The sequence below is a fragment of the Apodemus sylvaticus genome, chromosome 13, assembly GCF_947179515.1.
Source record: "Apodemus sylvaticus chromosome 13, mApoSyl1.1, whole genome shotgun sequence".
NCBI classification, from domain to species: Eukaryota; Metazoa; Chordata; class Mammalia; order Rodentia; family Muridae; genus Apodemus; species Apodemus sylvaticus.
In genome coordinates this window covers 93,437,160-93,453,588 of record NC_067484.1, presented here as the reverse complement: position 1 = coordinate 93,453,588, position 16,429 = coordinate 93,437,160, and the positions used below count along the sequence as shown (strand labels likewise).

The following is a 16,429-nucleotide window of genomic DNA, read 5'->3' as shown; positions in this document are numbered from 1 at the left end:
TGTTTGATCTGCAATGGGCTCTCTGCAGATGTAAATGAGATAAAGTGAGGTCAGTGGAGAGCAAGGTTGAGACTTCTCTCCACAGCAAGACTTGATCTACACGGCTGTGTCTGTAGAAGGGACAGAAAAGACAGCAGAAGCTGCAGCACGAAGCGTCCCTCAGTCTTGAGTATCAGAAGCTCAGGAGGAGCAAGGAAATCTCTCTAGACACAGTAACAAAGCATTTTATTTCCACAAGGACAGCCTACCAACCTGCTGATTTCCAAATCTGGGGCTTCCAGTGAAGTCTCTAGGACAGCCTGCATCTGTCAAAGCTACCCAGATTGTAGGAGTGTGTTACTGGCCACTTCCTGTTCTCAGCCAGCTTCACACGGCAGGACTTACCACCATCCTCTCTTTGTGCCCTAGAGGCATTTTACTGCCCCCAAATATAGCCTGTCTCACTCCAGAACAGACCGAGGGAGGCAAGCTAGAGTGACTGTTTCTAGGACCTTGCCTCAGTGTTGTGGATTGCCACAGCTGTCCAAGTTCACCGATGCCTTTAGAGTCCCTAAAGCAGCCGCCCTCCTGGATACTGGTCTACTGGCCCCACCTGGCCTGTGTCCATCCCATACTTCCCGTAAGGAGCATCTTTTTCCCTGGCTTCCTCCGCTGCTCACTCTGAAGCACTACCAACCACTTGGCAGTGAGATGCTGAGGCTGTGAAGAGAGATGGCCAATCAGATGAGACGCAGTGCCACGGCCTCCCTGAAAATGGAGCCAGGGCCTTCTTGTTTGAGCAGAGCCTATGTCTAGGCTTTGACAGAGCACCTTTGCAGAGGAGCCTACACACACCTCAAAATGTATTATCTAATTTAGGAAAGACTCAAAGTGGGCAGCATGGTGGTACATGCCCAGAATGTAGCACTCGAGGCTAGGCAGGAGGATTGGGAGTTTAGGGTCAGCCTGGGCTACTCAGGAGACAGGTGAAGCTCAAATAGATAAGCAAGCCAAATGTCAGATTGAGGCCAAACCTTTTATGTTCGGTACCAGGAACAGTGACAAGGACATGGGTCTGCAGCTGGAAACAAACACATAGTAGGTCAGGAATAGTACAGAATGTTATCACTTGTGCCTGTAAGTGGCATCCCTGTGAACTTGAGAGTTTTGCCATCCAGGTAGTTGGAACATCTACCAAGGTCTGCACTGAGGGTCTCACATTAACACTCAGTTGCCCAGACTCTGTTCATCTCACTGCCAGGAAAGGATCCCAAGCTCCTTGCCCAAGAGCATGGGCTGGAGCCACTGGTAAACTTCAGTACACGTATCTGTTACAGTCATTGCAAAACTCAGCACCCACTCCAGGTGGGGCTATGGTTCTGTTGGTAGAGTGCTTGCCTTGCAAGCCTGAAGACCTGAGTTCAGCCCTCAGTACCTATGCGAAAGGGTTGGGCATGGTAGCACATTTTAAATTCCAGATCTGAAGAGGTAGGGAGACAGGAAAGATCCCTGAAGCTCCCTGGCTGGTTAGCCTAGCCTAATTAGGTAGCTTCAGGTCAGTGAAGGATCCTGTCTCAGAGGTGGACCAGGTTCCTAAAGATGCCGCTTGAGGTTGTCCTCTGGCCTCCACATGTGCTTGTACATACATGCACATGTGCATGAGTGTGCGCACCTACCCCCACACTTTCAAAGCAGGCTGGTGGGGTATTATAGGGTTTAACAGGTAGAACTTACAGAATAAGAATGATCTCTAAGCCATCTAGGTAACTACCATAGTTGGGAATCTGCTGCTGGCTGCAGACCATGCTGCTGTTGCTAGGTCTACACCTACAATATAGACATCCAAAGCTAGTGAGCTACAACTTCTCAACCACCCTTGGTAGCAGAAAGACAGAAGTGCCTCCTTTTCTCTAGGGTCACTCTCTTTTTACCACCGCATCTAATAGGAAGAACCAAAAATGTATTTGACACCCTAGCTGCAAGGGAGTCGGGAAACATAACCAATAGTTTCCTGGCCTTTATAATAGAGTAAAGCTTCCCAGATGGAAGCAGAATGTTTGTGAAAGGTTAGTCATAAGGGAAGCAACCTGTGCACCAGGGAACTTAGCTGAATGAGCCCAAAGACACAGCATCATATTGTAAGTTGGCAAGGATAATCTGATGCACAAGCCTCTGGCTCCTAGGCCAGAGGTTGTGTTTCTGCTTTGACTTTGACTTGCTGAAAATCAAAGTCCACTTCTTTGTTTCTGTTTATATCCACACCTCCTTGTTTATATCCACGCCTCATGAGTACGAAGCTATTCTCAGCTCTTTATTGTCTCATTAGGGAATAATAATCTAGAAGACAGTATATACTGTTGGCTCTGTCTGTAGATTGTTGAGACTGGGACAATCTTCTCCACCTCACTAGACCCCAGTTTCCTCTTGTAAGATGAGATGGGGTGCATTCAGAAACTTCAAGAGAAATGTTAGGTATATTTTCCTATATCTTACACCCAGCCAGCTACAAGGTTACTTCAGGGAAGGATCTGGGCCTGTTGGAAAACTCAAATGTTCATTGGAATTGAATATCCTGGCTTGGAGTTACTCAACTGATCTCTCATCTCCCAAGATGTCACAAAATTGTGAACTGGTTTAACAGAATTGAGTCAGTGTTGCCACAGTTCATGTTTATGCTCCAGAGAAAGAAAAAGCCATTAAAGTCACTTTGAACTGGGCTATCTGTGGCTTTTATCTGCCACCAAATGTAGTTTGTATGCCTATTGTAGGTCTCTTAAGCTGGGGTGTGGCTCTTTGGTAGAGCACTTGCCAGGCGTGGCCAAAGCCCTGGGTTCAGTTCTCAGCACCACTAAATCTAAAATATCCATAAGAATCACCTCAAACCAAATGTTCATCAAACCTTAGCCAGGGTGACTAGGAAAATGTTAGCTGGGTTTTGCTGGAAGTAGGCCATTCTTGAGACTCCATATCACAAGGGGTGACAGCTCCTTCTTATAGATAGCTAGTCACCTGCCAAAGGTGATCTCTGATGTCAGCCAAGAGAGACCCTTGGCATGTGCACTTTTGCGATGAGCAGAGCCCTGAGGGGGGGGGACCAGAACACCCCCAGAGGGCTCAGAGACCTGTCTTCAGGGACAGGAAGAATTTAAACAAAGGACTGTTAATAGTAGTCACTATTACATACATATAATGGAATCACTCTGCCTCTGAGGGGGAAATTCGCATTTAAGCTACAGTGCAGCTGAATCTGGAAGCATTAGCACTGAAGGAAACCTGTAATGAAAAAACGAGTACATTCTTCTCCTTACATGAGACAAAATTAGGCTGGTGAGACGGTAAGTAGGTGAGAATGCTTGCCACCGAGCCTCACAGCTGGAGTTCAGTTTCCTGAACTCACGTGGTAGGAAGAGAGAATCAACTTCCATGAGTTACCCCCATAGGCACATGCAACATGGCAAAATCAATCATGTACAGGTAGGTGTACACATACATATAAATGAATGTTTAAAAGGTATCTGGGCATGGTACTCACATCTGTAATCCCAGTAGGAGGAATGCTAAGTTCAAGGCCAGTCTCGACTAACTAGAGTCCCATCTCAAAAATAAATGAAAAGATGGTGGTTAACAGGACTCAGAGAGTAGATGGGGAAATAAATGTTCCTCAGGGTATGGTGGTAACGGTTACATAACAGTGTGAATGTGCATAATGACACTAAATGGAGTCCTAAAATGGTAAGTTTTATACAGAGTTTGTCACATTTTGCAAAAAAACGATTTAAACAGTAGCTAGAATTTTTTGAGCATCTATAATGTGCAAGGAACTGTGCAGAGTTGGGAGGTAGGACCTGAGATGCTGGGGTCTGCCAAAGCCAGGCTCCTGAATGGGCTGACACGGATTTAAATCCAGAACTCCAAACAGTCCAGTGCCTCTGAATCCTTCCCACTGTGGACAGTAGGATGGGGTGCAGGCACTCACCTGACAGTCTACTGTCTGCTGTCTCTTGTTACAAATTGGGCTTAGCTTGTCCGTTGCTAGTACATCTGACCTGTGGTTGCCTCCTCTGTTCCAGACCACAGTGATTGACTACGTGAAGCCCTCAGATCTTAAGAAGGACATGAATGAAACCTTCAAGGAGAAGTTTCCTCACATTAAGTTGACACTCAGCAAAATCAGGAGGTATGGAAGCCACCTATTGTGACCCTGATCTTCCCTCAGGGGTAGACCCCAGCACACACTGAGCTCATACAGTGTATCATAATTCTTCTTGTTCCTCGGGAAAGGAAATACAGTCATGTTCACTAGACACTCTTCCGCTGCTGGCTGACTCGTGTCTGGATGGCGTGGGAGAGCCCAGGGCATTGGGCACCAGGCCAAGCTGACCCCCTAGTTGACACAGCTCTTGGGGAGATGTTCATTCAGTGAGAAAAATGCTATCTGCCTGTAGCTTGCCAACTCAGTAAAACAGAAGTTATAAAAAGACAAAGAGGATGGGTCCGATCCGGTGTGGAGCCCAGCTGGTAGAGTGCTTCGTTTTCACACACGCACAGAGCCCTGGGTTCAAGTTCCCTCACCAGACAACCCAGGCACGGTTATACAGTCCTGTGAACTCAAGTGGCACTTGGGAGACGGAGGCAGAAATTTGAGGTCGACTTAGGATACATGAGTCATGTCTAAAAAAAATAATCCAACCAGAATGGTCAGCATTCAGATCCTGGCTTTCTGAGATGTAGGCAAAGCAGAAGTGCCTAGAATGGGCACCGTAAGGCATGGGAAACCCCGCCCACCCAGACATGACTTCAAGGCCCTGTCTTTGAACAGCCACCAAAACAGCCAAAACAGAGAGGCAGGCCTAGATTTCCCAGACAGATGATTGGATGGGTTTGTGGTGACCTATGTCTGCCAGTTACTCACCCTGCCAAGCCAGAGAAGACTTGTATTGCGGTGTCCACGCAATGCCTCCAACGTCACCAGTGTGTGATAAGCACCTCTGAGATCCTGGAGTGTGTGTGTGTGCACGCGCAGGTTTTACCCTGCTGTGCATCCTAACACAGTTTGATTCTGGCATGTTCCAAACCAAAGAATAAGAAAAATTAAGCACATGCTGTGTCCCCAGGGATGCCAGAGGTCTGGCTCAGGTCCAACCCTTTTTCCCCACCTGATTTAACAAGTGTAATCAATAACTGGCAGATCTTAGACCGAGCACCTGAAGTAGTTCTAAGTAAGTGTGGCCCTCCATTTTCCACTTTGAGGAAACCCCCTCCCCCATCTAATTTTGCCAGGGACTCAGCCATGAACTACGTCCAGTGGTGTCCTTCCATGTTCTGTATTTGGAGCCCTGCCTGCCAGTCATCCTTGGAAGTGGGGATCTGGACCACGCTGTCCGTGTCTGTAGACCCACAGAGCCCCAACTACATGGTTCACTCCCACGTCAACCATGGATTAATCCCGGCCCACATCCCCTGTGGGAGTATAATAGAGAAAATGTTTTCCAGATGCTGTCATAGTCTTGTGGGTCCCCTGAGCTGTCTCAGGACTCCCTGCTTCCTGTCTTTTCTCCAGCCTGAAGAGAGAGATGCGGAAGCTTGCCCAGGAGGACTGTGGTTTCGAGGAGCCCACGGTGGCCATGGCCTTTGTCTACTTTGAGAAGCTGGCCCTCAGGGGAAAGCTGAACAAGCAGAACCGGAAGCTCTGTGCAGGAGCTTGTGTGCTGCTAGCGGCTAAGGTCGGAAGTGACCTGAAAAAGCACGAAGTCAAGCAGCTAATTGATGTGAGTGAGCTGTGTCTGGGGCAGAGGGTCCTAATGGCTCATAGATGCAGGGCTGTGAAATCATTTGTAGAAGAAATGATCTACCTGGGTAAGACTAAAGGGCCAACATGGGTCATGACCTAAAAAACCTTTCTCAGAACAGCACTGAGGTTAAACCGGGAGGGATCTCAAGGTAGGATGGTGCTCTTGACTTGACCTTAAGGTGCCCGTTGCGTTTGTCGTTGATGCCGTCAGCTTCTGCTGTGTGGTACAACACTGAACTCTGGTTAAATGTGTACAGTATAAAAAGGCTTAGAACTCTTATTAGTGTTCCTTCTGAAGATGCATTAGTTCAGCATGTGTGTGCATATATGAACATTTCTCCACTTTATCTGGGAACCTCCTCCAAAGGAGATACTCAATACCACAGTATCATATCCTGTTGGGGCAGTGGCTGACTTGGGTGACAAGCCTACTGATTCTCAGCTTGGGTTTGGCATCCAATGGTCATTTCTGTGTCCTGCATTGACTGTGCACAGTCGACCCTGTACCTTTTCTGACAGTAAAGTGTGGGCATAAATAATATTCTTTCTTAACAATATGTTCGCTACGTACTTTATTCTCTTCCACCATTTGAAATAGTGGGGCAGTCAGATGTACGTGGCATCATACCAACTGTCCCTGCCTTTCCCAGATCTATCCCACTCACCTGTGAGAATGCTTTTAAAACACAAGCTAATCCATCCAGAAGCCCCCCACACACACACCAGCTCCTTCCTCCCCTCTAATGAGGCCAACTGTCCAGTTGCAGGCAGCCCAGTGCTGACTCGCATTCTTCAAACTGGTCGTTCCTAACTGCACACCTGCCGGGCGAGCACCAAGGGTGGTGCTCCTGCCCACAACCCCTTCCCATTCCTTCTGCCCCTACAGGATTCTAATTATATGCACTGAATACATGTCTCTCACAAATTAATGCTATTGGCTTTGGCCGCAGTGACGTGCAGTAAGGCTGGTATGACTTAGGTGATCTTGATGAGCTTAATGACCTTAAAAGAGAACAGATTCAGGGAAAGAACAAAGGCACCTGTAAGCTAGGAGGTGGACAAGAATCTGGTGACCTTGAACGGGCCAGCTTTTACGACTGCAGGAAGCGAGTTTCTGTAGTGAAGTCATCCAGGCCATAGGGTTGTGCTTCAGCCGACACAGTAAGATCCTTTCCTCTCGGGAAGCCATAGCTGTGCTATAATCCTTCTCCACTTCCTCTTTGAGACAAGGTCTTACTAGGTTGCCCTGGCTGTCTCTGAACTTCAATCTCCTGCCTTTGCCTCCCAAGCAGCTGGGTTATGGGCCTGTACCACAAAGCATGCCTATATATCCTGTGTTAAAACAGGCATGCGTAAATCCAACCTGGGTGATTAGGTTTCCTTGCTTTAGCGGGGCTTGCCTTTATAGGACAGTTGGCAGGATCCCACTGACCTGCCTGTCTGGTAGGCGTTCTGCAGTAACACTGCCCCAAAGGCTCCCTGTGGGTACTATGGCTTCTCAAGCTGTGCAAATAACTTCATCCCTCATGCTACCTGAGAAATGTTCATATATGCTGAACTAATGCATCTTCAAAAGGAACGCTAATAGAGTTCTAAGCCTTTTTACACTGTACACATTTAACCAGAGTTCAGTGTTGTGCTGCACAGCAGAAGCTGACGGCATCAATGAAGAACACAAAGGGCAGTCAAGAGCAGCATCCTACCCTGAGATCCCTCCGGGTTTAACCTCAGTGCTGTCGGGGTTAAATATTTCACTAGTCAAATGCTGAGCTTAAGTCAAGACAGTGATCTAGCAAAAGGGGAGAGACTCCCTGTCCCCCCACTGTTTCTATTTCTAATTCCAGAAGCCTGTGTTATTGGTTGGACAGGTGAGGAGCCACTGGTCACTCAGCTGTTTAGACAGCCACCCTGGGACTTGAGATCATCGCAAACCTTCCTCCTATGCCAGACAGAAGAGGCACTCCGATCCTTGCCAACGCGATCTGACCTCAAAGCCTGACTCAGTTATAATAGAATCCCAACTGGAGTCAGCTGGTAGTGGCGGCGCACGCCCTTAATCCAAGCACTTGGGAGGCAGAGGCAGGTGGATCTCTGAGTTCAAGGCCAGCCCGGTCTACAGAGTGAGTTCCAGGATAGCCAGGGCTACACAGAGAAACCCTGTCTCAAAAAAAAACAAAAACAAAAACAAAAAAACTAAACAAACAAAAAAAATCAAAAAACAAAAAAAATGGGGAGGGGTGGGAAAAAAGAAATCCCAGGTAAGTTGCTTCTCAGCCCAGCAGTTTTCCCATCCCTATGACTGTAGAAGGGCGGCCTTGACCTCTGAGTTGTTACCACCTGTAAAATGGGCAGAAATATAGAAATACTTTGAGAATTCTTAGAGGAGTAAATGGCGTTATCACAAATGTCCAGATAGACCTCTAGCCCTTGGTGAAGGTTCACTGTCTTCACCACAAGGCTAAGGCAGGAAGCACTGCCTGTTCTAGTTCTTCCTCTAGCACCCTCTGGTAATGGATACATAGGTGGTTTGGGCATGTTTTTCTCATGCCTGAAACTCACATTGAAATTTGGTTTTTATTGCAATGGTGTTGGGATTGGGCCACTAAGGGGGAACTCATGCCTTTCTTTGGGAGTTGATGTCTCTTGAGACTACAGTAGCTACAGGGGTGAGGAGGAGTCTGGCTCTGAAGCTGTCCATCTGTCTTTCTGCACAGCATGGACCCAGCTTGTCCTGTTTTGTTTTTTCTTTCCCTGAGATGGATCAGCGCATTGCCCTTCCTAGATGCAGCTGTCTGACTTTGAACCTCCAGAACCTTTTTAAAGTCACCCAGTGTTTAGTACTCTGTTACAGTAATGGAGAACAGATGCATTAGTGATAAACACTCACTAGCTTGATGATAGAAAAGTTGCACTTGGAAAGGAAAAAACCTATATTTTAAAATGCAAAACTAAAATGGCTCTGTTGGCTTTGCAGAAACTGGAAGAGAAGTTCCGACTGAACAGACGCGAACTGATTGCCTTTGAATTCCCAGTGTTAGTGGCCTTGGAGTTTGCACTTCATCTGCCGGAGCACGAAGTCATGCCCCACTATAGACGCCTGATCCAGAGCTCCTAGCACTGGCCCCAGGAGGGCCAAGACTGCTTCCTGAGGACAGTGCAGCCTCGAGTACTACCAGAGAGGGGAGAGGAGAGGCCCTAAGTTCCTGGAGACTCGAGGCTTGCTGAGGAGGCACGCGCTGTGGATGATGGAGGCCCTCCCAGCTCCCAGAGCCAGAGTTGAGCTGTGCCCAGCTCTTCCTCCCTCTCGGGCACATGAGAAGCTTGAGGCTGCCTCATAGCCTTTCTTGCAGGCCGGTTCTGAATTTGTAGCACGATGTGCTGGAACAGAGGAGGGAACAGAATGCATGGGATTCGGGGATGCTGCTTCACGTTCCCACGCCCTGTGTCAAGAGCGTGCCAACCTATTTTTGTATCTGCCATCGGAAGTGCACTTCCCCGGGCACGGGGGTGTGGGTGTACAAGTGTCTGAGGGGCACTGTTACACTTGACCCCAAAGCCAATCCCCACCTTCTATGGAGCTGACTTGTAATGCCTTCTAGGTAACAACAACTCAAATCCAGATCAGCATCTCTGCTCTTAGAAATAACACTGTTTATGAGACTGTTCCTGCCACCCACTGGACAGGGTGACAGTTCTCAGTGTAGGGTAAGTCACGTGCAGAGTGGTGCGCTCCGAACTCTGGCCGTCACTCCATGGGCTCCTGTCTAACCCTCTAGCTCTTGCCTGTGGAGACATGAGGACTGCACTCCATAGCGTGTATTCCTGTGCTCTATGTTAGAGTGCATAATGGGCGCGTTTACTGTGCTAATTACATACATGTGTGTTTTATAAAAGTCTGTACTGGGGGTAAGACGCATGATTGGTGTCTTGTGGCTTTTGCAGCTGGGACAAACTGCATTTCAAGCTGTGGTTGAACTGGTTGTTAGTACAAAATTGTGACTTGTCCTGAAGCATTATCCTGTCACCTGGTGGTTATACAGGTATAACCTTCCTGAGAGAGCCCGAGGTCATGGAAAATTAAAATATTTTGTCGTTTTACATATACATAAATGTGTGTGCAAATGTGTGTCAGTCGCCTCTACACCGGTCCCGGCTTCTATCCCACCTCAGATCATAGTCGTGGAAAGGCTGCAGACTGAGACCCCACGAATTTCCTGGAGAAAGAAGAGGGGAGGAAGCAGGTATCCACAGCTCTACAAGACGGCTCTCGCCTGTAGCTCTAGCTGGCTTCAAACGTGAATCCTTCTGCCTCAGCCTCCCCAGTGGGATTGTAGGCATGTGCTAGCCTATCCATCCAACAAACTGGTTATTCGGAACAGCTTCGACTATACTGACCAGCCTGGTCTCCAGTTATCCTCCTGCCTCAGCTTTGCAGAGACCCCAGACTCCAGGTGTGTACTCCCACTCCCAGCTCCTGCAGAGTGGGAAACGCAGCTGCAGCCACTGTAAAAACATGAGATGTGTAGGCTTTTCATCCATGCGGTTAGCTGAACTCAGGCCTAAATATTTTGCTATCAAATGTCCTTGTCAGGGTATCAGTTGGGTAAGATATGATAGCACATGGTCTTTATGGTTGCACAAAAGTTCAGTCAGCTAATATAAGAAACACATTCTGTTTACCAAGCAAATTGGGAAACACGAAGGCTCCAACTCTGTATTCCCTATCTTCAAAATGCTCATGGCCAACCTTTGCCGGCATCTGTCACCGTGCACCTTACACTGAGTCTCCTCTCTCAGAACCCGCAGAGAACAGAACTGCCCTATACACAAGGCTCCTGAGGTAGGAATGGCCCATGCAGTTCCCAGGTACAAGTCCTTCCCCGTGGCTTGAAACCAAATTGATCTTCATGGATTTGGGATGATTGGGTTGGAGTGACAGATGGAGGGAGACATCACTGGTCCTTTCCCTTTAAGTCGAGCGCTATCATTACAAGTGTGTGGAGTGGGAGTCTTGCTTTAATTTGTTGGGGGGGGGGGGGCGTGCCTTCACGAGATCGAGGACATTGTAACAGGGTCTTCTTGCTCATATTCACAACTCCAGCTTTCTGGGGACCACAACGAGGAGGGGAGTGAGGGGTGAGCATCACTCAGACTCTAGACACTTCCCCAGCCTTGGGTTCTAGCAAGGGGTCCAGAAGGAAACCTGGGCCTGTGCACAGAGGAAGCCTCAGCGTCATTTCTAGAAGTTCCTGTGGCTTTGCTCTTAGGCTTTACCACAAGGAGAACATCCAAGGCCCTTATCTAGATCTAGGGTAGTCCCCAGAAAAGCTCTACCCCTGGGACAACAGGGAGGTCCCAGTCTGCCTGCAAGCATGGATGGACAGCTCTGCTTTAGTCAGCCCTGTATATTAAGTAATGCAAAGAACCAAACAGAAAAGACTTTAACTGGGCCAGTTCCCAGGCCCCACCCACTGTACCTGCTCAGGAAGCCTGGACAGCATGCATAGAAGTCACTTCCTTTTGCTAAGTCAGGAAACCCATGTCAAATGAAAATACGGTTTGTTTCCTTCAACCTTTTCTTATCAAAAATTTCCTCAACAAGAGGGTTTCTCTTGTCACCAACCAGCAGGCTCCACTCGGAGCGGTCACTTCACACAAATCAGTCCTAGTCACATGACTGTGGAGCCAGCCAGGACTGAGGTTCCTTCCTCTCCTTGTTCCTTCTTCCTGTTCCCATCATCCCAAAACAGCAAATGAAACAGCCCAGAGTGTGTATAGCCATTCCTTATCTCTCTCTCTGGCATTTCCTGTTCAGTGCTCAACTGCCAAGCGCCATGCCCTCCAGGCCGGGACCTCTGATAACGCAGGGGAGAGAACCTGGGCTTCCTGCCCCTTTGCAAGAGCCAGATAGGCAGAGGGCGGGGGAGAGCCCAGGTGTGCCCCTTGTGAAGGAAGAAGTCTTTCCAAGGAGGCGGCTTGCAGGGAGCACCCTGTGGCAGGGCAGCCTGCAGTCACCTTGCTGGACAGTTAAGGACAATGCTGCCAGGTGGGGGCTGCTGGGGACAAGAGGAGAAAACACGCAGCAGGAGCGCAGACAGGGACTCTCATGTTTAGGTGAGCGCCAGTTTGAACAAAGGCAGGTCCAGAGATGCAGCTAACTCCAAGGCAAGCTGATGAGAGCTAAAAGCAGAAAGATGGCTGCCGGAGGAAAGTGTTGGGTGGTCTGAGGGGACGCTGGGACAGGTTACTGGGGATCGAAAGGTTAGAAGAGTTAGTAACGCCATGGCGAGACAGTCAGGGGCAACAGCATGGCAGGGGCTCTGATAAGAGCCTACCCCCATGGCAGAGAAGGGGCTCTGCATGAACACTCCATAGCAGGAGCCTGCAGCAGCAGCTAGATCCTAACCTTAGCTCCTTAGGGTTCTCCACACAGCCGCTAGGCAGGGACCCACGGTGGGGGCGGGCGGGGGCGGGCGGGGGCGGGGGGCGTGTCCTAGCAAGCCTTTGCCCTAGACAGGCCCATTCAGACTTGAAAGTCTGCAGGTCCAGGGCTGGGGCCCCACACTGCTCTGCATGTATTCATGGCTGCTTGGTAGCAGTCCTCCATAAATGCAGACTATAAAGTGACCTCAGAAAGAACCGGGCACCATGTGTAAAACCGTCTGAGCTGAGAAAGGCGTAGAGAAAATAAACGCGGATGGTTTCTGAAACAGCCGAGAGCGGTGCCACCCACTGGCTTTTCAGCCCGTGCATCCCTTAACCCAGCCTAAAACTGTTGGGGTGTACAAGACCAGAGACACACGTCACACACGGGGCCCACACACAGAGCTGGCTCGCAGTAGACCATTCTTGTTGTGACTTAAGTGTGAAATGTCACCCAGGGGCTCAAGCATTTCAACACTTGGTCTGTAGCTGGAAGCACTGGTTTGGAAAATTGTGAAACTTTTTGGAGCCAGAGCCTCTCTGTGGGTCACTGTGGGTGGGACTTGAGGTTCCGAAGTATCTCTGATTTACTTCCTGGCTGGTCTCTGCTCCCAAGGATGCCTGTGACCAGCTGCCTCATGTTCCTGCCACCCTTCCCTTCCTGCCATGACAGATCTTAAACCAAACTTCCTCTGTGGAGTTCCTCTTGTCGGTTATTTGATCACAACGAAGAGAAAAGCAACTTATATAATCACCTTGGCCTGCGGTGGCCATGGGCACTGCTTGGGTCAGACCTGTGCCTCAGGCTGTCCAGGGAGCCGGGACAGGAAGCTTCCACAGTGGAGAGAGGTACAATAGACAGGGCTATACAGCTGTGACCTGGTGGCATCATAAGTGAACCAACTTTCAGATTCCTGGCATTTTTTCAGTATGTCTCACACTGGGTTCTAGAAGCTTCCAAATAGAAAGGCCAGTGGTGGCGGTGATCCCCTGGTCAGGGATCCCCTGGTCAGGGATAGGGACCTCTGACAGTACAGATTTCAGAACCCAGAAGTTGTTCTAGGTGAGGCCAAGGCTGTGCAGCAGAGGTTGAAGCCCATATTCAGGAAGGACAGTTGGCAGACGGGACAGTTTTCAGCAGAGGCTCTGACAGTCACAGGAGACACAGGGAAGAAAAGGAGTATAGGGCCAGTCTATGTGAGTCTGAGAAAGTTACCATCTGCCTGGTGTGGGTGGGGAGGGGCAGGGCATAGCTTTGGCCATCAGCGTTGTTTTAGAAGATCAAATGGAAGGCTGGCAGTCGGGACTCAGCAGATGGGAACTGCTGAGCTTAACTGAGCGTGTGCACATGAGGGGACACACCCTGCTCCATGGAGGACACAGGAAAGCAATGCTGAAGCACCTTTGACTCCGTGGGGATGACAGAACGGCATGCTGGGATAAAAGCATGTGTTAGGTGGCTCCTATGGCAATGGCTATTGTTGCTTTGCTGATGTCTCTAACTAAGATTACCCTCCAGTAGCTAACTTACGGTGGTCTTGAGGAGCTATATACTCAAGGGCTTCCTTCTGGCTGGTTACCCCAGCCCCATCCAACTGCCTGGACAGCGTCCTCCAGAAGCCCTTTGGTAGCACCTGTCAGCAAAGTTGCTTGTGGCTTTTCTTCCTCCACTCCCATGCTGAGAGTTGAGAGCTGACCTTTGGCTCATGAATGCAGGGCTAGCAGACCCCCAAGCTCACTGGTGTCTGAACTAGCCCACCCCCCACTCCAGGGCAGAGCAGCCATTCCTCAGAGAGGCAGGGAGGGGCCCTGCCAGCTCTTGGCTCTATAGTAGTATCTACGCAGGGCTGTAACGATGGGCCACACTCACCTGGAACAGCCCTGTGAAGGACCCAGCAACCCCTTTAGAACAACACAGATTCCCCAGGCACCCAGGTTCCAAGAGATATAGCCCCACTTGTATAATGGGTACAACTCAATTAGGTAAGCCCTGGCCCTCTAGACTGTCCCCGTACCTTCAGAGCTGCACCTCTCTTCCTAGAATACAAACTCTCCTCCATTTCCTCTGCCACCAGTCAAGGAATCAGAGACAGCCTGACAACATAAAATCTCTCCCTGCCTATGAGAAGAGACTCTCCATTCTTCCCTTTGGACCTGAACACTCCTCAGAGTCCCCAACATACTGTTTGCCTGTCTATATGGTTAAGGCCCAAATTCTCCTCAAAACCCCTGATATACAGTTATCTGTCTATAAGTCTGTATGCCCGTGCCATTAGTAACTCTTCTAATAAATCTCTTACCCAAATGGACAGTTTGCCTCAGTTTCCCCCTTGAATCTCAACCCTGAAACCTTTTCATAATGATGCTAAAAGCTAGGGTTGAACCAGAGACCTTTACACTTATTAGTAGCATGTATAAGACAAACAAGAGTCTGGCACAGTGACTGAAGCGCCACCCCCACATCCCCCAGGGCCCAGTGGGAAAATGCTAACTGCTGCCAGCCTCTCACGGCTTACCCTGGAGAACCTGCAGTGGACGGGGAAGAGGTGTGACCCCTTGTTACAGATAAGACCTTGCCACAGCCCACTGATGGGAGATGGGGTGTGGGGTACAACTTGGAAATAAACATCACCAGAGACAGAGCTGCCCCTTTATAGAACACCTTTAGGACCACTGTCTCTGAACCAGAGTTGTGCCTACAATGGTGTGGGGTGGTTTGGGGATTTTACAGGATGGAAAGGGGACTTTCGGGATGGAGACTCCATCTGCAGATCAGTTGTACTGCAGTCTCAAGGTGGTAGGTAACACTCAAAGAGATGTGTTGAGTCTCTCACCTTCTGGAACCTCACGGCCCATGGATGTTACCAGTGAAGCCAACGTTCCTGTCCAGAGTCTCAGTCCACCCGAGGCTTTTAGGTCGTTAGCTCCTCAGGGCCTTCCCACTTTCTGCTCTGCTCTTCAGCATTTACATAGTCTCAGGACACAAACCCAAGCTGTAGATGAACTTCAGGACGACTATTATTGTGTGCAACTGAATTGAGGTACTTTTTAGTTTCAAGTTCAAATTCCATTAAGCTCTTCCAGATTGGCAAAGTCTGGCCCTGGTGACCCTCTCCAGGTCCAGGTTGCTTGGCAGTTCACTCAGCCCCCTAACCTTCTCCGCTCAGAGGGATGCCTTTGTCCAGTCCCACCTTGTGCCTTACATGCTGGCCTCTGCCTTAGCAACCACCGGCTTCTCTCACAGCTGGTTCCGTCACTGGCAGTCTCCTCCCTGGCTGCTCTCCTCCCTGGCTGCACACCCACAGCCTGCCGCCAGCTAATTTCCCCTTTCCTCCTCACCGACTCTCCATGTCATCCCCTTGCAGCTCTGCTTCAAGTCTGGGGTTCCCCTGTCTGTCTTGTGGCCTTCCTCAAATCTTCTCCTGGACCTTGGCTTCAGAGTGTCCTGCTCCCACCATCACGGGCTCAGCCCTGTTCCCTGTCCAGGCCCTGTGGATCCTAGCACGCATTCCCATGTCACACTTACTGAACTCAGTCTGGCAGGCTGGACACCCTGAGCACACAGAAATTCATGGTCTCGATTGGACAGAATGTGGTCCTTTGGCCACTCAGTTGGGAAGTCCCTATCATCCCTCATTGTCTTTTGTGGCTGGGTGATTTCCAGAACTCTGAACATAGGAGCATTTGCTCTCAGTGGTCCCTAAAGACTGGCCTCAGAGAAGGTGTACAAACTCACCAGGAAGCTCAGAGCATGGCTTTCAGATTTTACATAGAGACTATGATTTTTCAGAAAGCCTTTAAAAAAAATCAAGACTTTTAAGAGGAAAGAATGACTAGAGATGAGTATTCATTCTCAAGACTTTTGCTCATTGAAAAATTCCACCTCTGGGTCCTATTGTCCTGATATCTGGGCTTAGAGATACGGTTCTTACTGTGGGAAAAAAAAAAAAGTTTCCAGAGGGGGCTGGTGAACTGATCCAGATGTTAAGAACACCATGTTCTCTCAAAAAAAAAAAAAAAGGAGCCAGGTTCTAGTCCCAGGATCTATAAGGTGACTCATAACCATCTAACTCCAGTGCGGTGCCGGGGCATCTGATGCACACACCAGGTTCATGGTGTGTTCATGGCGCACATACATGCAAGCAGAACACTCGACACATAAATAACTAAATAAATAATCTAAAAAACAGTTTCCAGAGACCAATTTACTATTCCAGACTATGTCCTTTTGGGGAG

General features: G+C 49.2%; 1 protein-coding gene across 2 annotated transcripts in view; it reads left to right on the top strand.

Moving 5' to 3' along the window:
- Positions 1-9,868, top strand: part of Cables1 (Cdk5 and Abl enzyme substrate 1) — a 110,924-nt gene extending 101,056 nt beyond the window's left edge. For both annotated transcript variants that reach the window (XM_052155645.1, XM_052155644.1), the window contains 3 exons: positions 4,050-4,156; positions 5,540-5,747; positions 8,745-9,868. In XM_052155645.1, the coding sequence (XP_052011605.1) occupies positions 4,050-4,156; positions 5,540-5,747; positions 8,745-8,885 (456 nt within the window). In that variant the 3' untranslated portion in view covers positions 8,886-9,868. The remainder of the gene's footprint in view (positions 1-4,049; positions 4,157-5,539; positions 5,748-8,744) is intronic.
- Positions 9,869-16,429: the final 6,561 nt, after the last annotated feature.